Genomic DNA, 25,895 nt, shown 5'->3' on the forward strand with positions numbered 1-25,895 from the left:
CCAGCTTAAGACTAATCCACCACACAATCACACAGAAAAAGCAAGCGGGGCGTATTGTAAGGTAGAACGAGGCACTAATGCATGGGTTAAATGTATGGGTTATATGCATATTTTAGCCTTCTGTCCAGTGCCTCCAGGTAGGTCTCCAGACCCCACATCCTGATCAGGATGACGCAGGTAAAGACAATGAATTAATGGCTACATTTTTTAAGCTAATCATCCAACATCAGTACCTCACCTCCCTAATGTTCTCCTAGTGAACTCAGATCAAGGTGTGTTCTCCCTGTGTCCGTGTGGGTTTCCTCCGGGTGCTCCGGTTTCACACATTCACTCACATCACGGACCCTTTGAGTAGCCAGTCCACCTACCAACATGTGTTTTTGGACTGTGGGAGGAAACCAAAGCATCCAGAGGACACCCATATAGACATGGGGAGAACACACTAAATTCCTCACACGGAGCGTACAAAAAAACCATACAGCCCATACAGCACATCACACACACTCAGCCTAAAGCGATGAAGGGGATATGTGTGCCAAAAGACACAAACACACACACACACACACACATGCTCAGGTTCCTTTTTTGTCAAATTTACACCTAGGATGCACAAACCTTCAACACCCTCTAGCAGAGTGTGAGTCTAGTGCTGCCATGGCAACAGCAACAGCAGAAAGAGAGAGAGAGAGAGAGAGAGAGAGAGAGAGAGAGAGAGAGAGAGAGAGAGAGAGAGAGAGAGAGAGAGAGAGAGAGAGAGAGAGAGAGAGAGAGAGAGAGAGATTGAGATTAAAAACGGAAGGGAGACAAAGAGCATAGAGGCAGAGGCACAAGGGTTACGTCTCTAGAGAAACCACTCTGTCCCCAGAGGCATTCAAACCCACTGCTATCGGCCATAACCCCCTCATTAGAGAGCTGTTCCTCTGCTGGTATTACAAGCAGATTTATATGGAGAGTCCCCCTCCCACTTCAAGCCCCAGTGACCCATCACACATCCTAATAGATGCATTCAGACACACACACACACACGCAACCCACCAAACACACACCCACCACGTGCCAGGTCTGTATTTTCAATCAGTCTACAGCGTGTCTCAGCTGTTTTCCACCTGATTAAAATGTCAGGGCCTGTCAAGTTTCTTGAGTTTGACACAGAATAAATAGATAAAATAAATCATAGAAGAGGGATAGCCCCCATCAGAACACACATAATGTCAGTCAAGCTGCTGGCCCTGGGTTTCAAGCGAACCCACGCTGCATTAAAAATAAATAAATAAATAAATAAATAAATAAATAAATAAATAAATAAAATAAAAAATTTAGGCGCATGCAGAAAATGTTGGAAAGTAAAGGTGACTAAATAAACGAAAGAAAGTCAGTATTATATGTGACAACCATTTGCTTAAATATTAGTCCTAGGTACATTTTAATGGTTAATAAAGAAATTAGATGGTAGTTTTACTGAGTGTCTTGGAGAATCTGCCACAGATCCTTTAAGAAGTTGGAGTGTCACACTTCTTTTTCCTGCATAAACCCAGGAGCCTTCACGTTGTATAAACAGGTTGTCGAATTTGCACTTTAGAGAAATGTCAGAATTCAGATTCCATTACAATAGAGGTGATAGGAACCTGGGGTCATGCTGATTAATGAGTAATAATTAATTTATTTATTCATGTTCAGTAAATGTTTCATCCTGATTTGGGCAACTGTGGGTCCAGAGCCCACCCGGAATCTTAGGGCACAATGCAGGAGCGCACATAATACAGGCCGCCTGTTCATCACAGTCGTATTATTATAGTCCAAAATGTCACCTGCACATGTGTTTATATGAAATGATGATCTTTTCAACTTTTATAGTTATGACAAATATAAAACAAGGCTATGTAATAAATGTTATATGTAATAACAAGGCTATGTAATAATTGTTATATGTAATAACAAGGCTATGTAAAAAATGTTATATGTAATAACAAGGCTATGTAATAATTGTTATATGTAATAACAAGGCTATGTAAAAATTGTTATATGTAATAACAAGGCTATTAAATAATTGTTATATGTAATAACAAGGCTATGTAATAATTGTTATATGTAATAACAAGGCTATGTAAAAATTGTTATATGTAATAACAAGGCTATGTAATAATTGTTATATGTAATAACAAGGCTATGTAATAATTGTTATATGTAATAACAAGGCTATGTAATAATTGTTATATGTAATAACAAGGCTATGTAGTAATTGTTATATGTAATAACGAGGTTGTGTAATAATTGTTATATGTAATAACAAGGCTGTGTAGTAATTGTTATATGTAATAACGAGGCTGTGTAATTGTTATATGTAATAACAAGGCTATGTAATAATTGTTATATGTAATAACAAGGCTATGTAATAATTGTTATATGTAATAACAAGGCTATGTAATAATTGTTATATGTAATAACAAGGCTATGTAATAATTGTTATATGTAATAACGAGGCTATGTAGTAATTGTTATATGTAATAACGGGTCTGTGTAATAATTGTTATATGTAATAACAAGGCTGTGTAGTAATTGTTATATGTAATAACGAGGCTGTGTAATTGTTATATGTAATAACAAGGCTATGTAATAATTTTTATATGTAATAACAAGGCTATGTAGTAATTGTTATATGTAATAACGAGGCTATGTAGTAATTGTTATATGTAAAAACGAGGCTATGTAGTAATTGTTATATGTAATAACGAGGCTGTGTAGTAATTGTTATATGTAATAACGAGGCTATGTAGTAATTGTTATATGTAATAACGAGGCTGTGTAGTAATTGTTATATGTAATAACGAGGCTATGTAGTAATTGTTATATGTAATAACGAGGCTGTGTAGTAATTGTTATATGTAATAACGAGGCTGTGTAGTAATTGTTATATGTAATAACGAGGCTGTGTATTAAATTGTCTGAGGTAACTTTTAGAATCAGAATGCTTTGGATGATTATTTTCTATCACCTCCACAGTGTATTTCTCTAATTCTCTGCTCTAAATAATAGTGTTTACATCTTAACAGCTGTTAGAAGGTTTATTGCTGATGTGCTGATATATATACATTGCATTAACCCATATGAATAATTAGGCATTTGTGTTTTGTGTTTTAGAAGGATGATTACATCTGCGGCTGACTCCCAGAGAAGTTAATCACCTCAATAATTCACCATAGGTTCTGAATAATTGAACAGTTTCTATATATTTTCCTTTCCTCCAGTCTCCTCCCCAAGAGGCCAGTCGCACAGAACTGCAGTCAGTATGTGTGTGTGTGTGTGTGTGTGTGTGTGTGTGTGTGTGCAACAAAAGGTTTCCTGCTGCCTTTACGTCTTTCATAACACTACAATACACTCCTCTACTAGCAATGATCTCTCCATTCTTCCTGTTCATACACACTCTTCTCTACTCTTCTTTCCAATCTCCACTGGCAGCAGACCCAACTTTAGCTCCTCCCTTCCTTTTCACACACGCAGGTTATTGGGTTTTAGTTCTAATAACATCCACTAGATGGCGCAGACACTTCTCGCTTAAACACACCATTTTGGCTGAAAGAAGTCCCAGAGGATCCAGTCCTGCTTGAGATGTTCTAATGCTGGAGACAGGATGTTCCCTCTGTATTTCTATTTCTGTGTTACACATTATTGCAGCTTTGGTGGGAGCAGAGTTGGAGAGGTGTGAGTGCCGAAAATGCCTTTATCTGAGGAGATGCTAGTTGTGGAAACATCTCTGTTTAGACACAGAGGTAGAAAACATGGCTTTCAAGAATAGATATGAATGAAAACACAATCACAGTGACACCAAAACCAATCACCAACTACTTCTCTCTGTGGAGAATAGGATCAAAGGGCTACAACACACCTTTGCAAACGATAGATGTCCACAGGCATAGACCCACACTATCACTGATATTCATTCATTCATTGTCTGTAACCGCTTATACATTTTAGGGGTCGCGGGGGTCGAGCTTATAACACAACATAGTACTAATAATTCAGGCTCATTCAACAGATGTGAGCAGTTTCTGTGGCCCTCGGGCAAGATTACATTTTACATTAGCAATCACTGCTCTCCTGTTATGCATTGAACTGCTTAGTGGCATTACATAAGCAGCAGCTCAAAAAGAGGTAGTGGTTGGGTTCATGTTTCTTGGAGAAGGCACATGCTTGCCTTCACCCTTTAGGAGGGAAATGACATTGTGTGAGAGAGAGTGGGATTGGCATTCATTCATTCATTCATTATCTGTAACCCTTATCCAGTTCAGGGTCGCGGTGGGTCCAGAGCCTACCTGGAATCATTGGGCGCAAGGCGGGAATACACCCTGGAGGGGGCGCCAGTCACACACACAGTCACACATTCACTCACACCTACTTTTCGCCAATCCACCTACCAACGTGTGTTTTTGGACTGTGGGAGGAAACCCACGCGGACACCGGGAGAACACACCAACTCCTCACAGACAGTCACCTGGAGCGGAAATCGAACCCACAACCTCCAGGTCCCAATTCATTTTCATAACACTGTACTGAACTCAATGTGCAGGGAGAGGGGTAGATTCCTACCTTCCTCCAAAAGTTGCATAGTGCAGTTTCTGCAGCGCTGACCGCAGTGTAGCAAAGGCAGAGACACTGTTGACCCTATTACCACTCAGTGAAGCATTACTATGATCCTGAAGCTGTAATTCTAAGATAAAAAAAAAATGATGTAGTGCTCCTTTAATAGCAGAGACAACAAATGAGCCCTTTATAAAATCAAGTTAAAGTCAGCTGTAATAACAGAAACCAAAAGTGATTCTTCCTTAGAGCCTAATGCCAATGCTATTTTGTCCTATCACAAAGGTGGGCATGTTCTACTGAATGTAGTCTTGATGAATAGAGATTATTTTGAAAGATAACCTCAAGAGAATTCAGCAGAAATAATATAATTATCTTCCATTAAGGAACCTCTTAACCCTGTGTAACCCTGGATATTTGGCCAAAGATTAAAACAATCTGCTCATTGGGAGGAAGCTTCCATCCACACATCAGATCTCTAAGATAGTTTTCAGGGATCAGTCACCGGCTAACTGCGATCCTGCTGATGAGCTGATCCACATGAATACGATGGATGTATCAAACCTGAGTGATTCTGTCATCACCTTCCATTGGTTTACATTCTAGTTTACAATCATGAAACACTTACTTAAGAGTTATCAACTGATGTCACCACGGCTTTCTTTTCTCCTCCAGGAAACCCAGCTTCGTGGCCAACTAATATATGTTTTCCTTTTCAAATCAGGATTTTATTCACACCCTAAAAGCAAATCAAACCTCCCACATATCTCCATTCAGGCAAGGAAGTGATGAGAGATGTCAGGAAAAAAGATCTCTGTCAAAGCTAAAAGTATGAGTGCAAAGGTGAGACTCTCTCTGTGTGTGTCTCTGTCTCTTTTATTCACTCTCTCTCTGTCTGACTCGACTGACTAAATAAGAAAGAAAGAAGGCAGGGCTTTGTTCCATGCCGTGGCTCTTTAACAAGCTTTCCATACTAATCATGCTCCTAATGGCTTCACCACTGAAATCAATATATTCTACACACCCCCATCACAAACACACTTTTTACAGCCTGGCACTAACCTTCTCCCAAATAAGGTACAGAACTCACATTTCCCTAAAGACCAGACAATCGTTAGCAGTTTGAGATATTTAAAAGGGAAATGACCAGTCAAGGCTAGGAAAGTGCTAATGACATCATTACAATCATTATCTGTGTGCACCAAAGGGAGATCTTTGTTCAGCAAAGGTGTTACGATTTACATGAAGACCTTTCAATCTATGTAAAGCAAATAGATTTGAATCAGTTTTTGGGCTGTGTGCATGAGCCCGTTCGTCATGAAGTGCTCACGTTATGTATGTAACACTATAGTGTTAGGAGAAGCAGAAAATGCTAAGACTGGAGGTGTGTTTGCAGATAAAAAATTAAAAAAAAACACTGAAAGCAAGTCCCCTGTAATAAAAGAAAACTATGAATACAAACCTTTTATATAAAACTATATAAACTGAGGGTTGTCTTTGATTCTGCGCAGTATTTAACACTTATGAAGCGATGTTAATTAAAAACAGCCCATTCATTCACAAAATAAATAATAAACTTGGAGAAAGAACCCGTTCAAAATAAAAATGCAGCTTCCATTTCAGTTGAGTTTGGAATGTCAGTCATCCACAGTTGCTGGGCAGTGGATCATACAGATTTAGGTATTCCACAGGAATCTGTCAGCTATGTCCATTCCTACATGTCTAAAATACTGGACGGACATTTTGAATAAGCTCTACGTTCTCGTTGTACACAGCAGATGGGTGTAAAACACTGCTTAGTTTTTATGACCTCTCCCTTAGCAGCTGTCAGGGCATGTTTTTCTTGTATTTAGATGGTTAGGGATTGTAATAACTCGCTATAAAACCAGGTGTGTGTTATTTCCAAATAAAAAGCAGTCTGCTCTGGTTGAGCTTAATTTGTTAATTGATTACAGTTTTGGAGGCAGAGCTAGTGAGAGTTAAACCAGTGGCTTTCGATAAGTGTAACTGAGCGTGTAATGGTCTCTAGCAGGTCCCCAATTAGCCAAAGTGACAATGCCTTGTAGTGCACTTCCATCCCCATTACGGCTTTGAACTGCATCTTGCTTGAGTGAGGGAGGAGGGAAAAAAATGCTCATTTGGATGCTGACTATTTTTGTTTTCGTTACATGGTGCTCTGTACTAAATGCCATCTCATTTCAATAGGCACAGTCCAAGCCTTCCCTTCATTTTTCTGCTTACATCCTCATGTAAATTTGTGCATGGTTAAAGCCTTCATCATCTGATCTTATCCATTTGCCAGAGTCTGAATCTTTTTTCTTTCACTCTCCCATTCAGAAGGTGTGAACCTTTTCTTCGTGTTGCCAAGCAACCCAGGCTCCCATGAGTCTTTGCCTTTGAATGAGTTCCACACGTTTGCAGAGTCCAAACTAACAATGCATAAGCAGCCCGAGCTGGACTCAGTAACATGTCATTCGCAAGAATACTTACCATAGCTTGTCAATGGAAGGAGAAGCGAGCATCAGGAATAAGATTCAAACTAAAGATGGATTCTTACTAAAGTTGAGTTTTATTTGGGACTTCATCTACTTCAGTTTTGATGTGATACATATTTGAAAAAACAGACTACGCTCATTTTAATTGTTTACTCATTTGCTCAACACACTCTTAAAAAAGTGTTTTTCAAGGGTTCTTCATAAAGAAAATGGGTCTCTACAGAACTATCAGCATTTACACACTGCATGTTTAAAGAAACACTATGTAGTATTTTTTTACCTTAAATTACAGCTTCAAGATCATTGTCATGTTTCACTAAGATGTAATGTGGAGAATAGAATCTGCCTTTGCTTCTCTGGGCTCGGCAGTGTACAAACTGCACTATGTAACTTTTAGAGGAGGTGGGGGTGGGGCACAAATACCAGTTTTCTTTGTATTGTGAATGTGTTCTTCAGATTGACTGCAAATGTACTGTAAATGCAGAATATTTTTGAAGATAGCTTTATGCATCAAGAAGTGTTTGTCTACTGTTACTACCTTGACACGAGCCCTTTTTAAAAAGTCAATCTGAAGAACGCTTTCATGATGCAAAGAATCCTTTAAGCATGCAGTATGTGCTTCATGTGTTCATGGTTCGATATAGAACCAATGTCTTTACTGAAGAGCCTCTCTTGTTTGAGAGTGTAGTTCTGCCCCTTTTAATGTTTCCATTTACATTTACAGCATTATCTAGAGCGACTTACAAAAGTGCTTAGTGTTCAAACAGAATGTGTATCCTAGCTAGTACAAATAGGTTAGAGTTCCCCCTTGAGCTCAGACACTGACAGAGCAAGGGCCAGTGCTGATACCTAGAAAGAACTAAGCACAGTACATAGCATCTAATCATTGCTATACCTGAGTTGCTCATCTGTGTTTGGTGTGTAATGTTCCTTAGAAGTTATTAACACTTTACATATCAATGTTTCCACATCTAAGTATCTGTAACTATGTCCTATATTCTAATATCTTTACACTTATCATCTCTTTCCTATTGGGAGAATTGCAGGGCAGCATTGTCCCAAACGGATTGATGAAATTTCAAGTTAAATTTCTATTTAAAATAAAATAATAATAAATAAATAAAGATAATATTAATAATGATATATGGCATTCATAAAGTGGTTTTCAATAACCCAAAGATGATGTTTATATTGGAATGAACATGTAAAAGATAAAAAAACCCAACAACAAATAACACAAGATCAGGAGTATTAACATGGGGAAGCTTATTATAGGCTTCTGGAAACAGGGATGTGTTTTAAGGTTAGATTTGAATAGCAGTAGAAAGTTTGAATGTTGAATTTGTGGAGGGAAGGAGAAGGCTCAGTCTCCAAGACTGCACAGGTAGGAAGAGGATATGGTGAGTAAACCAGCTGGAGAATATCTGAGAGTGCACTTTTGAGGTTGAAGATGGTCAGATAAATAGGAGCTAGGTTGATGAGAGAAGGAGGATTTTGAACTGAATGTGTTATTTAACAGGGATCCAGTGGAGATTTTGGAGAACTGGGGTGTGGGTCAGGAGAGGAGCAGCAGAGTTCTGGACCATCTGAAATTTATGGAGGAATGAAGGATCTAATTCCAGGAGGAAGGGAGTTACAGTAATCAAGAACGCTGGAGATGAATGCATGAATCAGACTTTCAGCAGTGGACTGGGAAAGAGATCGGTGGATTTTTAAATGTTGCAAAAGTGAAAGAAGGTTGATTTGGGTACACGTTGAGTATAGGGATGTTACTTTTGGGAATATTAAAAAGAAATTGGGCATTAACACTTACCCTGACATATAGCACTTTATCCCCCACGCGATAACGGCCTTTGGGCTGTTTCTCAATGCAGAACCTCACAGGGCATGTGCATGGAGGGTCTTCTGAAATCTTCTTCACCTAAAGAAATGGACACAATACGTTTAGATAAGCACTAAATTTCCATCAAAATTACAAACAAGTTTGCTCTGTTTTTATATAATGTAATGCATTTATATAATTAATACATAGTAGGTATCATAATGAATTAAACTGGAATGTTTCATGTTTTTTACATGATTTGATGGTATTAATATTTTTTTCTCCCCTAAAATCTCTGCTAAATTTAAACACAAAGTTTAAAAATACAGAGATCAGCTCTAACCTTATGACTATATCTTATTTTTTTGCACTCACTCATCACTCTCAGTATTTTGTAGTTCTGCAATTAAAGACTTTCATCCATCTGTTGCTCTGCATACACTGTTTGCTGCTTTCACCCTGTTCTTCTGTAGTCAGAACCCCCAAAGGACCACCACAGCAGGTATTATCTGGGTGTTGGGACATTCTCAGTGCTGCAGTGATGCTGATGCGATGGTGCTGTGTTAGTGTGTGTTGTGGATCAGTAAGTGTAGAAACAAGGGGATGGCCATAATGTTATGACTCAGTGTATAACTGATCTTTACTTTACTCTGGTATCTACTGTTCGTCCAACTCTTTTTATTAGAAATAATGAATAGGTTTGTATTGATTTCAACTCACAATGTCGTCCAGCAGGTTGTCAGTGCTCGGCTTCTCTTTGGATTTGCTGAGGCGGCGTGAGGTGGTTGTGAGTGCTTTGGTGGGTGAGGGAGGTTTCGGCTTAGGCTCAGGTTCAGGCTCAGGCTCAGGCTCAGGCTCAGCAACAGGCTCAGGTTTAGAGACAGGCTCGGTAGGTGGGGTAGGAGGAGGGGAAGGGCTGGGGACCGGAGAGGGAGATGTAGGAGAAAAGGCAGGTGGAGTGGATGGAGAGATGCAGACAGGAACAGGAGAAGGAGAAGAAGGAAGAGGTGGTGATGGAGCAGGAGGGAAGATAAGAGGAGGAGAAGAAGGAGAGGGTAGTGGTGAGGCAAAGAGCATAGCCGGAGAGAAAGATCCATCCTCTTTTTCAATCTCTCTCTCCAGTTTGACAAGTCCTGGGGCATCAATTCCATACCTATGAGAGATGCTCATTCAGTATAAAGCACAAGGCACACTGAAGTGATTTTACAGACAAAGTGCTCTTACTTTGAGGCGATTCTCCCGAGCTGCATGAGACACAAGCACACATCGCGTGGATGCCTATGAAGAACTGAGAGAACATGCAAAATGGCAGTTGTAAAGCATATAATGCTGTAGTTAGCAGTTATAACACATGCATAAAAAGGCCAGTAGTGACCTGTAGTTTCTGATCAATTTAAATTGGATTTTGTGATTAAGCTGACAGGTAAAATGCTGACCGATGGAGATGCCAAAGTGAGATCAATACCCAGAGCTGAGCTGTAACTCTATAGATGAATGTGGGCTTATCATTTGTAAAGTATTGCTTCACATATATATGTCTTATTAATGTGTTATAACTGCTTATTAATGATTTTAAATGTGTTTATGACCATATTATCTCCTATAAACATTCATAAACCTACTCTTATTTAAAGCGACACAATGTTTTGCTTTGTTGAATGTTTTGGTTTGAATGACAGACACATTGGTCGGTGCAATATTCAGTTTGAAATCTTCCGTATGACTTGACTAAATATAATCACACGAAACAAAAGCACACTAAAAATAACTAACCAAAACCCATAACACACTTACAATGGACAGCCTCAATAACTGACAATCAATGGCAGCCGAAGAAACCCAAGGTGATAAGACACAAAATACACAAAATGAAGAAAAGCAGCTTGTCTCTAAGACGTTGCCGATTCCCTGAGGCGCAGAACAAGCTGAGGACTGCCGAGTGTTTTGCGACTCTAATCATCCGCAGTCTTTCAAATGCTCAAACTGATTAAAAGATACCTGTGCTTTTTCCTGACCTAGTTTTTTGAGGCTTTGCAACCCACATACAAAACAAACAGGGCAGCGTTTATTTGAATAACATTGTTGTGCAAGCAAAAGGTGATTTCCAGAGAAAAGTTAACTGTAGTTTGTTCTGAACTGTGTTGAAACTTGTCCTGAATGCATCATTTAGAACATCAGAAGCTAATAGTTTTTCTTTCACTGACAAGTGATTTCTGATTAAATGAGGCTATAATGAAGGCAGGAGTTCTTCAGAATCCAAAACAAAAAATGACAACGATATACCAAGCATAGCAGATAAAGTTATGATAGTGCTGGCTGGGAAAAATCTTCAGAAAACTGATTACCTTGGCCAAGGTCATGCACAAACATTTATTTAAGTGCACTGGTGATTATATCTGCACATTGTTTTATGTACAGTACTGTGCAGAAGTCTTAGGCACCTAAGATAATGATATATATTTAAACTAATGCCTCCTCGGTGAGTGTGGTGTTTGTATAAAGTTATACACAATCCCAGTAAATACATTCATTCAGTCATTCATTATCTGTAAGTGCTTATCCAATTCAGGGTCACGGTGGGTCCAGAGCCTACCTGGATTTACTGGGAATAGACCCTGGAGGGGGCACCAGACCTTCACAGGGCAACACAGACACACACCTACAGTCACTTTTGAGTCACCAATCAACATGTGTTTTTGGACTGTGGTAGGAAACCGGAGCACCCGGAGGAAACCCACGCGGACACTGGGAGAACACACCAACTCCTCACAGACAGTCACCCGGAGCGGGAATCGAACCCACAACCTCCAGGCCCCTGGAGCTGTGTGACTGCGACACTACCTGCTGCACCACCGTGCCGCCCATACAAACAAATCATAATATAAAACAAACAAGAAATAAAAGAAAAATTATTATTCTATAAAGTAGTAGGTGAGAGTGAGTTTGAAGAACAATGTTTTGTTCAGATTCTCCCTGATCGCATGAATTTGTTAAACCAACAGCACATTATTTAAAATCATTATTAACCACTAAAACTAGGTATTGGACGATAACCTCAAATAATGTGGACTGCCACGAGGAGAGATTTGGAAAAAGTTAAACCAACACATTCACACTGGAATAAAGTGGCCATAAACACTGTATAGTGAAATACAGTATGTGAATGTACTGAAGGTGCAGAACTATGAACCATCAACTACAATATGTGTACATTTTAGTGAAGATCTTAGTCTAATATATAAAAATGATCCAGTTTACTTCTGGAATTTCTTCTCTTCTCAACATTCTATATTTGATTTGATTGTTATCTCCATATTTCTTTGGCACCAAATGAAAACAGTGGGACTGGAACATCAGCTCTTTTCTTTATCCATTTCAAGTCTCTCTTCTTCTTCTTTGTCTGATTCAGAACCTTCCCTTTTCCTGTTGACCTAGCAGCACAGTCCTCTCTCCTCTTTGTTTTCTGTCTTTCTCTCCATTTTTCATCAGACAAATACAGTGACAGCAGGGGCTGGGGGGGTCAGGCAGTGAGATATTGATACTGCACTGCCATTCAGTGCTACTCCCCAAAGACTTCATACAGAGAGAGAGAGAGAGAGAGAGAGAGAGAGAGAGAGGGAGAGAGAGAGAGAGAGAGAGATTTTCTGGACTTTTTTAGCAGCAGAGAACTAGAACTGTGCTTTTTCATGTTGCCAATTAATTAATTACCAAAGACACTTGGTCCAGTTCAGTGTAACTACAATGAATTCAAGTTTTTGTTAATAATTGCAACTCATACCAACTACAATTTAACCATTTCTTTACTATTCCAGATGAGCACATATTTTAGTCAATACTATTATAATTACATTTACAACTAGATTTACAACTAGTCCAAGTCCCACTCCGGGTGACTGTCTGTGAGGAGTTTGATGTGTTCTCCCTGTGTCAGCGTGGGTTTCCTCCGGGAGCTCAGGTTCCCTCCCAAAAACACACATTGGTAGGTGGATTGGTGACTCAAAAAAAGTGTCCGTAGGTGTGGATGTGTGAGTGAATGTGTGTGTGTGTGTGTGTGTGTTGCCCTGTGAAGGACTGGCGCCCCCTCCAGGGATAAGCAGTTACAGACAATGAATGAATGAACGAATGAAGGTGCATTTCCTGCAAAAACTGCAAGCCTGTTACGGTGGCTACAACATTATGAAGCCAAAAATAGCACAAACACACATTTCAGACATGTACAGTGGAACCTCTACCTACAAACTTGATCCGTTCTGTGACCCGGTTCGTAAGGGGAAAAGTTCGTTTCTTGTGTCAATTTTCCCCATTTAAAATTATGGAAAAGCAATTAATGTGTTCCAGCCCCCACCCCGAAAGTCACCCTTTTTGGACTGATATATGTTTATAACACTCTCAAATTAGTAAAAAAAAAATACATGTAGCGTTACTAAAAATAAAAAAGAAATACAGTGGAAACAGAAATAAAAAAGTTTTAAGTGGTTACACATCGCTACCTTGAAGACGTGACGACTGGCTGGAGGAGTAACACAGGCACTGGCTGGATGACGGGAGGTGGGGGTGGGTGGGTGAATGTAGGGAGACGAAGCGTAGATACGGCTTAACTTAGCATGAATTTCGATGTGTGCTATTTACACTAATGCTAAATTGCTAAAGCTACAATTTGCTAATCTTAAACGCTCACTCCAGTCTGGGCGCACTGGGAAACTTGTCTATTGGGGTCAGTGGCCATTTCCAGCCGTCGACTCAGCAGAGGCTCGGGTTAGTTTCTAGAGTCATGGTTCGTTGGTGGAAGCAAAAAATATTCAAATGCCCGGTTCGTATCTTGGAAAGTTTGTTAGTAGAGGCATTCATTAGTAGAGGTTCCACTGTACTTAGAAAAAAATCAAGCACAGTATTTATAATCACCACAAAACATTACACGGCCAACAAACAAAACCAGAACATCATTTAAGAGGTATTCATTTGTTACGAGTTTGCTGTTAATGCTATAAATCGAACCCTAAGTTCCACTGAGTTCATACCAACTAAACCATCAAGGACTAATTTATTATTTAAATCATGTTTAATTAAAAAAAGGCTTAGGAATAGGTCCATAATTTCACACTAATGACTGGAAAGTGAGAACCCAGTAATCAAGGATAAGTCTGGTGTGTGTGTCTTTGGGGAAAACCAAGACCGATGAACCAAGAAGTGATGAATGTTTATGGACCATAAACTAACTTTGTGCAAATTATAGTTTGTGCCTAATTCATAACACAGTTTTTTCAGAACTCATTTGCTGATTTGCTGTTTCTGACACTGCGCAGCAAATCACTATCTAAATGTATGTTTTGGCTGAATTTACTGTGGAAATGAAAATATTAATCAGAGATTATCTGGCTGTGGGCAACAAAGTTATGGTTACCTGTATTTACCTGCTCTTTACCTTCTTCAAAGGAACACGGCTCATACACTAGTCAGAGGGAGGCTGATATTAGTACTGAAGGAACGTTCCAGATTATTTAATAATTTGTTGTGGAATAATCTATAGTGCTCAGACTCATCAGTTGGTTTTTTTTTTGCATTGTTTTGCTTTGTGCTCACTGCCATCACCAACATGAAGTTATAGGGCCACTGGGAAATAGTGAATGAGAAATCCAGACTGCTATTGATAATATCACTGGTAATAATTGACTTCAGTAATGTTACCTATCTATCTTTCTTCTGTAAAACACCCCAAAATATATGGGTTTTTTTTAACCAGTGGTTTTAAACGTGCATTTACTGTAGACATTAGTTTGTGTTTATAGGGCACCCCCCATGTGAAGAGATAACGGGTTAACCCTTAACTCATTAACAGGTTGGCTGCAGTGTGGACAGACTTTCCTAAGGACTTTGCTATAACTCACACAATGATACATCTGTAATCACTCACTCACCCAAATCTTCTGACTCAAACAGATGGGACTTGTCCACTCCAATTTTTCGACACCAGTACAGGAAGTTGGCCGTGTTGTCTCGAGCAAAAAAGGAACCAGGGGCAGCATCCTCTCTCCAGCGAATCACACGCCTGACAAAGGACTGAAGAACATGAACATGAAGAAAACAATAAGACAGGGTTAGTAATCTTATAGTAATATTTAATATACATATCTTGATTGAGGGACTATATTTATATACATTTTATTTGTGGATTATTTACGTAGGCACTTTCTAACAAATAAATAACCACTGAATAAGAATGTAAAAAAACTATATCAATAGCATATTTAAAATGGTCCTAAAATCATTACTTTCTATAACACCTTGCAAATATTAAATAAGTTGTTGAATAATAAATATTTACGACTATAAAGCTATGAAGGATTGAAGTGGATAGCTGTCAAGTGTTGTTTTTCTTACAAGTAAACAGAAGAGAATAAAGAGAGACAGATAGAGATAAAGGATGAGACCCTGGTGACAAAGCAGACAGTGAATGGCACACAGATGGCTTCTAAGATGCAAGATAAATCCTGCCAGGGATGTTTCATTCTCTGTATTCTTCAGTACACAGTGCTTCCATGGTTGGATTCCAGAATCTTTAAATAACACACTTCGAGAAATAACAGCTCAATGTGGGGGTGAGAGGGGTGAGAGAGAGAGAGAGAGAGAGAGAGAGAGAGAGAGGGAAAGAGAGAGAGAGAGAGAAAGAGAGAGAGAGAAAGAGAGAGAGATAGAGAGAGAGAAAGAGAGAGAGAGAGAGCGAAAGAGAGAGAGAGAGAGACAGAGAGAGAGAGAGAGAGAGAGAGAGTGAGAGAGAGAAAGAGAGAGAGAGAGAGACAGAGAGAGAGAGAGAGAGAGAGAGAGAGTGAGAGAGAGAAAGAGAGAGAGAGAGAGACAGAGAGAGAGAGAGAGAGAGAGAGAGAGAGCGAAAGAGGCCAGTTATATAGGCTTCAATTTTCTATTTATATATTCTCACACCTCAGACCATGCCAATGAAAGTAAACCACCCATATTGCATTCAGAGCAGCAGATTTAAAGTAATACCTGGGGAGAAATTTATACTCAGGCTTCCAGGCTTATATCACATTCTACAAACCAGTCTTTTTGTTCAGAGTATTAAAGTACAGGCTTCTGTGTAGCTGTGGTTTATGTCTTTTTGTTCATTAACTTATAGTGTGAATTGAATTGTCTTTATTATATTTGAGTCTACATTGTTTTATTGCTCTCCAGTCATCTACCTGATCATTTCGTCATCCAGCTATGCATGCATCCATCCAGCTAACTAACCAAACAAACAACCATTCATCCCTCCATCCATCCATCCATCCATGTAGGGTTTTTAAGCACCTTGCCATTGTTGGCTAGAACCATCCTCTCCTGCAGCTCTTCAGCCAGCTGGCAGAGAACAACTCCAGTCTCCAGAACGTCCATGAAGTTCTCTGCTGTTATATTCACCCCTGAAGAAAAAAGGCCACAGAAATGATGTCAATGATTGGTCACTAACAGAGCTTTGATCTCATGCCAGCATAAAGCAATGTTGGAAATGTTCTCACATAACTATAGATTTTTTCAGAAATATTTGACAGATATTTCCAAATCGTTAAATGCCTTATAGAAGTGAAGTAATAACATAATTTTGGGAGTAAGACCACGTCCAAACTCCTCCCCTCAGCCCTATACATACCCTGCAAACTCACGTCATTTCCGTGTTGCATAAACTTGCTCCGACCTCCACAATGTCTCCAACCTTTTCTTTTCTCATGGTCAGCACTAGCAAATATGGAATTATGATTTGTTGATTTAGCTTTAAGGGGTGTGTTTGGAACAGATACTATAGCATTGGGATGGGCCAGCGGTGAAAAGAAACAAATAGTACTTTGAATAGGCAAAGTGTGGATCCTTAACGTAGGCCTACACTCTTAAAAAAAAGGGCTGAACTCTTTGGAGTAGTGCCAGATGGAGGACCATGGTTCGAGACCTTTTCAAGGGTTCTTTAAATCAGCATTTTCAATAGCGAGTGTGTAAAAAGCCCCAAACATTCAACATGTCAAGGATAAATTACAATAAAACAAAGTCTCTAAAAGGGCATTTTTTAATGAAAGGTAATGTATAAGGATTTGAAGGGTCTTTTCTACTGAATGAGATCATCCTCCAGTTCACCGTTCTTATTATAAAGAACCAAATAGAAAATGATTATACATTTATTATTTTCTTTTGCACAGCCATTATTGGTTGGAGTGTGTACATTTGTACATAAGGCTGTTTGCTCAGTGTGAGGTACTGTAAAAACCTTCCCAGTGGTTGTTTTTCTTCACTATAAATCCTTCCCTCCTGTACTCCTCCTCTCCCACTCCTTTCTTTACCAAAAGCAACAGTCTTCCTGTGCCTGGGGCAACTCACAGGTGCTCAGAAACATCCTCTAAGTACACTAACTGCTAGCATCCCTCCCACTCCCCCCCTTCTCTGAGTTCACATGTGCCTGCTGTTGCATTCCAGTGCCTGGGTGTTAAATGCATGCACATTGTAACTAAGCGGCAGTGGACGAGAGGGAAGAGTGAAGAAAAGAAGGAGGAGGTCTTGAGAAAGAACAGGAGGAGGGAAACCACAACAAAACCAGCCCTGAACAGAGAAGCCAATGTACCGGGTGACAGCGGATGGTTGTTAGCCGCCTACCCCAGAGATAAAACTAATGAAGCTAAGTGCTCTCCTGCGGTCTACTCTCTCCACATGGTCATGGCCGGCACCGTGAGATCATCCAGGAACAGGAAAAGCATGTAGAGGAGGGAGATATTACAATGGTGTGTGTCTGTGCGAGAGCGAATGAACCTTTGTTATGTTGCATCTGAGCACTGCATGGAAACCTGGAGAGTTTGAATAATTAATATGGAAATACTCTCATCTAATATGTTAACATTGCTTGTACCTCTTTTTATCAGGTGTGCTTACTTTATAGTTGTACAATGCATGGTATCCTGCCCATCAATGGGGCATAATTACATTTTATCTATATAACAGTGGATTATGGGACATTACTATACCATTTGCCTGTGTAAAATACACTTTCCTCTGCTACCATTGGGTTTTCCGGGGTACCTCATACAATCTGAGGGAAATTCTTCATTTGTTTTTTGAGTGTCCTGATGGTTCACAGTTCCCAAATCAATGCATTAAGATTTTGAATAAGACCACATATGGTAAATGCATCCTAGATGGGCCTAAACGACACATCTACAAAGAGTTACAGCAAGATAAAGTGTTTTAGTAAAGTGGCCAGTAAGAATACGCCTGATAACATCACCTGAATTCTCAGCCGGTCTGTTCCCATCTGACTCTTCTGTCTCCTTCTGACTCCCTCAGCATTTCACCTCTCCTCATGTCAAAGCCTCCAGACCAGTACAGGCCGTGACATGTCCTGGTTTATTCCTGAAAGCAAGCTCCACTTTTAGAATACCAGCAGATGTCTTTCCATTGATCCTAAGTGTAGTGAATTTAGGGAATTCACATTATCGCGTTTCTTTGAAAACACCTATTATTCCTCATCATCTGATATAGGTTAAGGGAGTAACTTTTTTAATGTTTATGTGGCTTTTTAACACTTTTTGCATAGTTAAACATTAATGCCCAAGAGTCTGTATGGTGCACAGCTGAACACTTTCCAAAACGACATTAGCAAGTATATCCTACAATTTGCACAGTTTGAGGGAAGTGTTTTTTTAATATATGTAATTTCTACAATTGGTGGAGAATAACCTGCACAGAGTCAGCAAGTGGCAGCAAGGTAGAGCAGCCCATGGCAGCTGCCACAAATCAGTTGGATGCTGTTTTAACCTGAATGTACTCTGCAGTGCTTTTACTCTCCCACAAAATCACTTACCACCTCTGCTTCCTTACGTATGTTCATCACGAATATTTTACTTTCACATTACCTATATCTCATTATCTCACTGTTATTACCTATATCTCATTATCTCACTGTTATTACCTATATCTCATTATCTCGCTGTTATTACTTATTACTCATTATCTCGCTGTTATTACCTATATCTCATTATCTCGCTGTTATTACTACTTACTCATTATCTCGCTGTTATTACCTATATCTCATTATTTCACTGTTGTTACTATATCTCATTATCTCGCTGTTATTCCTATATCTCATTATCTCGCTGTTGTTACCTATAACTCATTATCTCGCTGTTAATTACCTATATCTCATTATCTCACTGTTTATTACCTATAACTCATATCTCGCTGTTAGTACCTATATCTCATTATCTCACTGTTATTACCTATATCTCATTATCTCGCTGTTGTTACCTATATCTCATTATCTCACTGTTATTACCTATATCTCATTATCTCGCTGTTATTACCTATATCTCATTATCTCACTGTTATTACCTATTACTCATTATCTCGCTGTTATACCTATATCTCATTATCTCACTGTTATTACCTATTACTCATTATCTCACTGTTATTACCTATATCTCATTATCTCACTGTTGTTATCTATATCTCATTATCTCGCTGTTATTACCTATATCTCATTATCTCGCTGGTATTACCTATATCTCATTATCTCGCTGTTATTACCTATATCTCATTATTTCGCTGGCATTACCTATATCTCATTATCTCACTGGTATTACCTATACTCATTATCTCGCTGGTATTACCTATAACTCATTATCTCGCTGTTATTACCTATATCTCATTATCTCGCTGTTATTACCTATATCTCATTATCTCACTGTTGTTACCTATAACTCATTATCTCGCTGTTATTACCTATAACTCATTATCTCACTGTTATTACCTATAACTCATCATCTCGCTGTTATTACCTATATCTCATTATCTCGCTGTTATTACCTATATCTCATTATCTCACTGTTATTACCTATAACTCATTATCTCACTATTACCTATAACTCATTATCTCGCTGTTATTACCTATATCTTATTATCTCGCTGTTATTACCTATATCTCATTATCTCACTGTTGTTACCTATAACTCATTAACTCACTGTTATTACCTATAACTCATTATCTCGCTGTTATTACCTATAACTCATTATCTCGCTGTTATTACCTATAACTCATTATCTCACTGTTGTTACCTATAACTCATTATCTCGCTGTTATTACCTATAACTCACTATCTCGCTGTATTACCTATATCTCATTATCTCGCTGTTATTACCTATATCTCATTATCTCGCTGCTATTACCTATATCTCATTATGTCGCTGTTGTTATCTATATCTCATTATCTCGCTCTTATTACTTATATCTCATTATCTCGCTGTTATTACCTATATCTCATTATCTCGCTGTTGTTATCTATATCTCATTATCTCGCTGTTATTACCTATAACTCATTATCTCGCTGTTATTACCTATAACTCATTAATTCGCTGTTATTACCTATATCTCATTAATCTCACTGTTATTACCTATAACTCATTAATTCGCTGTTATTACCTATATCTCATTATCTCACTGTTATTACCTATAACTCATTATCTCGCTGTTATTACCTATAACTCATTATCTCACTGATATTACCTATATCTCATTATCTCGCTGTTATTACCTATATCTCATTATCTCGCTGTTATTACCTATAACTCATTATCTCGCTGTTATTACCTATAACTCATTATCTCACTATTATTACCTATAACTCATTATCTTGCTGTTATTACCTATAACTCATTATCTCGCTGTTATTACCTATAACTCATTATCTCGCTGTTATTACCTATGAAACTCATTATCTCGCTATTATTACCTATAACTCATTATCTCGCTGTTATTACCTATAACTCATTATCTTACTGTTATTACCTATAAATCATTATCTCACTGTATTACCTATAAATCATTATCACTCTCATTCATTCATTGTCTGTAACTGCTAATCCAGTTTAGGGTCATGGTGGGACAAGTTCACTTTTACTTATGTTTTGCTATTTGTTGTGCTCTCAGTTTTTGACCAGAGGAGGATGAGTTCCCCCGTATGAGTCTTGGTTCCTTCCAAGGTTTCTTCCTTATGCACTGAGAGCATTTTTCTTTGCCACTGTTGCCCTTGGCTTGCTCATAGGAGGCTTGGACCTGGAAATCTGTGAAGCTGCTTTGTAATGACTTTCTGTTGTGAAAAGTGCTATATACAGAAAATTTGAGTGTTGATTGATTGATTGATTGATTGATTGATTGTAGCTAGTAAACACTGCCTGTAATTTGTACGTGTAATCATGCAATTCACTAAATATTCAGTCAGAGGGGTTTGGCTATAACATAAAAATTGCTGGTAAACAACCATATTAAATTGTATTTGCACTTTCCTTTATGTATTGAAACATTAGCACAGTACAATTGAAAGCATTATACACAGATGACTTCACCTAGCCCAAATGACCCTAAATTATCAGTCATCACTATGAACATCTGCTCTATACAAACATGCATGTTCCTACACATATTTCAGCATTATGCCCCTGCTGAGCTTGACCTTCAGAGGCACCATTTGCTTCATTTGTATGACTTTCTTAGCACATTTGCAACCATAAGCACACATCTGCAGAATCCAAATTCGCATTCAAGCTCGAAGCACAGGTTATGCAGAGTTCTCTTTATAAATGCAGGTGACTGACCACATAGACAAGGAACAGAAGGCACAGAAGGTTGAATTCCACCAACCTGCACACACTCACAGTTCTTAATTCATACCTAGGATGGTGTGGAGCCAGAATGCGAGGTCCTCCTTCATGGGCAGCAGGCTGGCTTCATGTCTGCAGGTCAGCCACTCGTTGTACTGCTGCAGACAAGAAAGGTCAGGCCCAGGCTCCCGCCGCGGACTCCAGAGCCCATTCATTATGCCCCAGTGTACAGCTAGAACTGACCACAAAGGGGAACATTAATTAAAGGCATATGCATTTACAGACACAGCGCTGACATGGATTCTATGGAAAAGAATATGATGATGATCACATACATACACTGAAATCTGCTACTGTTGTGGATTCATTTGAATTCCAGCAGCCAATTCCTTAACAAAGGTAGTGGGTGAAGCTTCATCACTTCACTCCACATCTTAGTGCTGGGAGCTTTTTTCCTTTCTAGTGAACAGTTGGCACTGTACTGTAACAGTAAGCTCATGTGCCACTGCTCCAGAGTTTCCCATTGTGTTTCTTAGTTTCTGCTTTTTATATCATGCGTATGTACAACTAAATGTCTATGTCAATGAGTGCATCTTAAATTCACAGGTGTGTTTTATAGATATTCATTTAAAAAATTTTTCTCTGACTGGAAATATAACATAAAATATAAAAATACGCTCAGGCAAAGTTTCACAGGTTTTATTGAAGACATTTGTCCATTATTTACTGTGCATGCTTTAGCAAGTTCATAAAACCAGGGTATACTGTATTTATTTAGAGAACTTTAACTGGGCTGTGCATCATGTCGGTATGCTACTTATACAGTGCAAAAAGTGCTGATGTAAAGAGCTGACAAACAAACCCTGCCCTTGGAACAGGACTGAATGGAGCTTGTTCTTGGCTGGGGTTGTGGAAATATGCTCTGACTTTCTCTATGGACTACTGTCAAATCAAACCATAGTTTGGTTTAGAGCAGCTGTAATGATGCAGCACTGCTCCAGTGACTGCACTTTACAGAACTATGGGCTGACAGGTGAAAACTTTGGTATATAGGATCTAAACATGCTGACTGTATGACGCATAATACATTTAACATTAGCAAAGAATAGTTTCTACACTGGGGTTTTGTATAAAAATGAGCTTGAGACAAAAGATATTTGCCTGAAGTGGAAAAACCTCAGAGGTTAGAAAAAGGCTGCTCCAAAAGAAATACTCACATATAGTTTCCCTCCTGTAAAAATATATTACAAAGTTCAGTACACTGACAGCAGCCAAAAGCATAAATATATGAACAAAGTTAAAGAACCATCCGTATCCATGTGTTCATCATAAAGCAGTATAGCCCCACTTTTGTCACGAAGCCAATGTTATGATTTAGACCTGACTAGATTTTGTCTCATCTCATCTCATCTCATTTAATCTCATGTTGTGTCATCTCCTCTCCTCTCATCTCATCGTTTTCCTCTTAGTCCCATTTCAGACTCATGATGGCAACGGGCAGAGAAACAAGCCAAGGCATCTCCGTCCACGCAACTCCTACCAGCTCCTCCTGGGGATCCCTAGAAGTTCCCAGACAAGCTCAGACTACCCCCGGGCCTCCTCCATGGTGGCTGTGTCTGGTAGACCTCCAAAGGAAGTCCTCCAGGGGACATCCTTATAAGATGTCTGAACTGGCACCTCTCAACATGAAGGAGCAACACGTTCATGGAAATTATGTCCAGCAACCCATCAGAGAAAACTCATTTTGGCCAGTTGTATCCGCAATCCTGAACTTTAGGTCATTACCCAAAGCTCATGACAACGGCTGAGAGTGGGGACAACAGTTGAGTTACTGCTGTGGGCTGGTACAGCGGGCACGTTCCGGCAGATGCTGCACCTCACAATCACACATGAACAAGGCCCAGAGGTACTTAAACTCCTTTGCTTGAGATTGGTTCTAACTCCTTACCTGGAGGAAGCATGCCATTTTTTATTTTTCTGGGAGATTACCATGTCCTCACATTGAACAAATCTGACATACTGCTGAATGTGAACATAACTCACACCTAGAGATATCATACACACAGAATTTCTGGGTGAATCTCATTAAATCATGGGGTATTTCCACTGTGGGACTTTCAAACAATCTTAGTGTTTTCAGCCAAAAAATGAAATAAACATTTTTGGGGAATTGAACACCACAGATATCCGTGTCCCTATCCTGTGCAAAAGTCTTTTAAGTTTAGATGTTTAGCAGATTTCTCTTTCCAATTCCTGACCATACCCCCAGATGAGTTCAGAGTTTCACCATCCTTGCTGAGCAGAGCTTGGATGCCCCCACCCCCACACACACACTCCTCCATCCCCTGAGCTGTCAGAGTGTTTTCAGAAACTCTTTGAGGTTGACCAGAAGTCGATTTCTATAGCTTCTTCAAACTCCTCCCATGCTATAGATTTTGCTTCTGCAATAGCAATCATTTTTGTATGAATTAGGAATTCCTCAAGTCAGCAAAGCTTGAAAAGCCTCTTTTTCCACTTGACAGCTTCCCTCACCACTGTTGTCCACCACCAGATTTTTGGGTTGTCACTGTAACAAGCACCAAGAAGATTTTGCCCACGGCTATATACAGCCTCTTCCACAACAGGGTCCATTCAGACTCTGGAATGAGGGAACATTTCTCTTAGAGGTGAGAGTTGAAATCAGTCGGGACAGAGACTTTCCAGCAAACCCTCACTATATGTCTAAGCCTACCAGGTCTGTCTGTCATTTTTCCCCTCCATCTGATCCAACTCACCACTAGATGGAGATCAGTTGATGGCTCAGCCCCTGTCTTTACCTGAATGTCCAAAACATATGGTCTCAGTTCAGAAGACATCACCACACAACCAGTCATTGACCTTTGGAACAAGGTTGACAAACTGCCAACACTAACAGTGAATTCACCAAAAAACACAATGGAGTCAGTGTATTACCCTCTGTAGGATTCCAGCACATTCTACAAGACGGCTGAGCGCTCTGACCTAGTGTTGGGTGCATATGCACATACAACCGTCAAGGTTTTCCACTCTATAAACCAAAGTCTCATTAGGGTGACCTTCACTGATTAGGACAAACTAACTGTACGGCTGCCATCCACAGACTTGTGAGTATCCCCACACCTGCCCATCACCTCTCACCCTGTGCAACTCCTGAGCTGGAGAGAGAATATACCCCTCTGAGGAGTCTAGTTCCAAAGCCCACACTGTGTGTAGAGGTAAGCCTCATGATATCAAGCTCATATCTCTCAATCTCCTGCACCAGCTCCAGCTCATCTACTCTCAGTGAGGTTATCTTCCCTGTGCCAAGAGTCAGGTTCCATTGTAATGGGTCATGCTGCCATGGGCCCTTACTGTCCCATCCTGTTTCCAAAGGGCACTGCAACACACACTGCAGGTGGTGGGTGCACATAGCCCCTTCTCACCCCCACATTGCCAGTAGGGTTACACAGTGACTAGACATTCAGCATTGGACTGGATCCTGGGTATTGGCCCAGATCACCCTATTCCAGGCAGAACAAACAATCTTCTTGTTGCATTAATCATATTATTCTTGGACTGAAACAAATACATGCACTAACTCTCTGCACTGAAAGCAAAGAAAGAACAGAAACACAATCAAAAAGCAGCCACAGACATATACCTGCTAAGACTGCCTATTGTATAAAGGGAGGATTTAATGGCTCTGGCTTATGCCAATCCCTAGCAACCAATGCCATACTTTCCCCCCATACTCAGACAGCTATTCATCAGTGGGGTCTTAACACATGTAGCAACATGCTTCCCGCTTCTCGTAACTGCGGCAACTCTCCTCGGAAGAGGAAAGAGAGCAGACACCTGCGGGGCAGATGTGAGCCATCCAAACAGGCCCAGAGAGGTACAGCAGCAAAATAGCAAGCCACCATTTATTTTCTTAAAGCCTTAAAGGAGCAGGAGCTGTGGTAAGGAAAGCATACAGATGAAGGGATTTACACGAGGAAGGGAGGTACAATGGGCCAGTTGATCGCATTTTTACAACAAGGACAAGTGATTAACTTTTCACCTTAGAAGTGGTTCTACATAAGGGTCACCCACAACTTCTTGAGAGTTCCACCGTCTAAACAAGGCCCAGACAGGTTATTTTTCCTCTCCCCGTAAGCAGAAAGATAGGGGCAATCCTGCAACAACACGGCTGAGTAAACAACAGTGGACTGAAAGCACACAAGAGCACAGAATAGCTATATAAAATCCTAAAGCATTCCTAAAGCAGCATCTGTGCTTTGATCCTCACCACAATTACACACTTATTTTCATGCACCACTGCCAAAGAAACAGCTCCAAAAAGTGCACTGGCTTTTATCTGTAAACATCACTGGCCTTAAGTT

At 39.6% G+C, this 25,895-nt stretch overlaps 1 protein-coding gene across 2 annotated transcripts in view; it reads right to left on the reverse strand.

The window, feature by feature from the left end:
* The window catches only part of LOC136678980 (growth arrest-specific protein 2-like), a 32,975-nt gene that overhangs the window by 1,277 nt on the left and 5,803 nt on the right, over positions 1-25,895 (reverse strand). The window contains exons 2-7 of one of the 2 annotated variants that reach the window (XM_066657202.1): positions 21,587-21,754; positions 16,198-16,307; positions 14,808-14,949; positions 10,117-10,180; positions 9,613-9,808; positions 8,884-8,991 (exon numbers count right to left, since the gene is read on the reverse strand). In XM_066657202.1, coding sequence (XP_066513299.1) covers positions 8,884-8,991; positions 9,613-9,808; positions 10,117-10,180; positions 14,808-14,949; positions 16,198-16,307; positions 21,587-21,731 — 765 coding nt within the window. In that variant the 5' untranslated portion in view covers positions 21,732-21,754. Of the gene's footprint in view, positions 1-8,883; positions 8,992-9,612; positions 10,046-10,116; positions 10,181-14,807; positions 14,950-16,197; positions 16,308-21,586; positions 21,755-25,895 lie in introns of both variants that reach the window. The other variant, XM_066657201.1, reaches the window with a different exon arrangement.

This window comes from Hoplias malabaricus, chromosome Y (assembly GCF_029633855.1).
Source record: "Hoplias malabaricus isolate fHopMal1 chromosome Y, fHopMal1.hap1, whole genome shotgun sequence".
Taxonomy (NCBI): domain Eukaryota; kingdom Metazoa; phylum Chordata; class Actinopteri; order Characiformes; family Erythrinidae; genus Hoplias; species Hoplias malabaricus.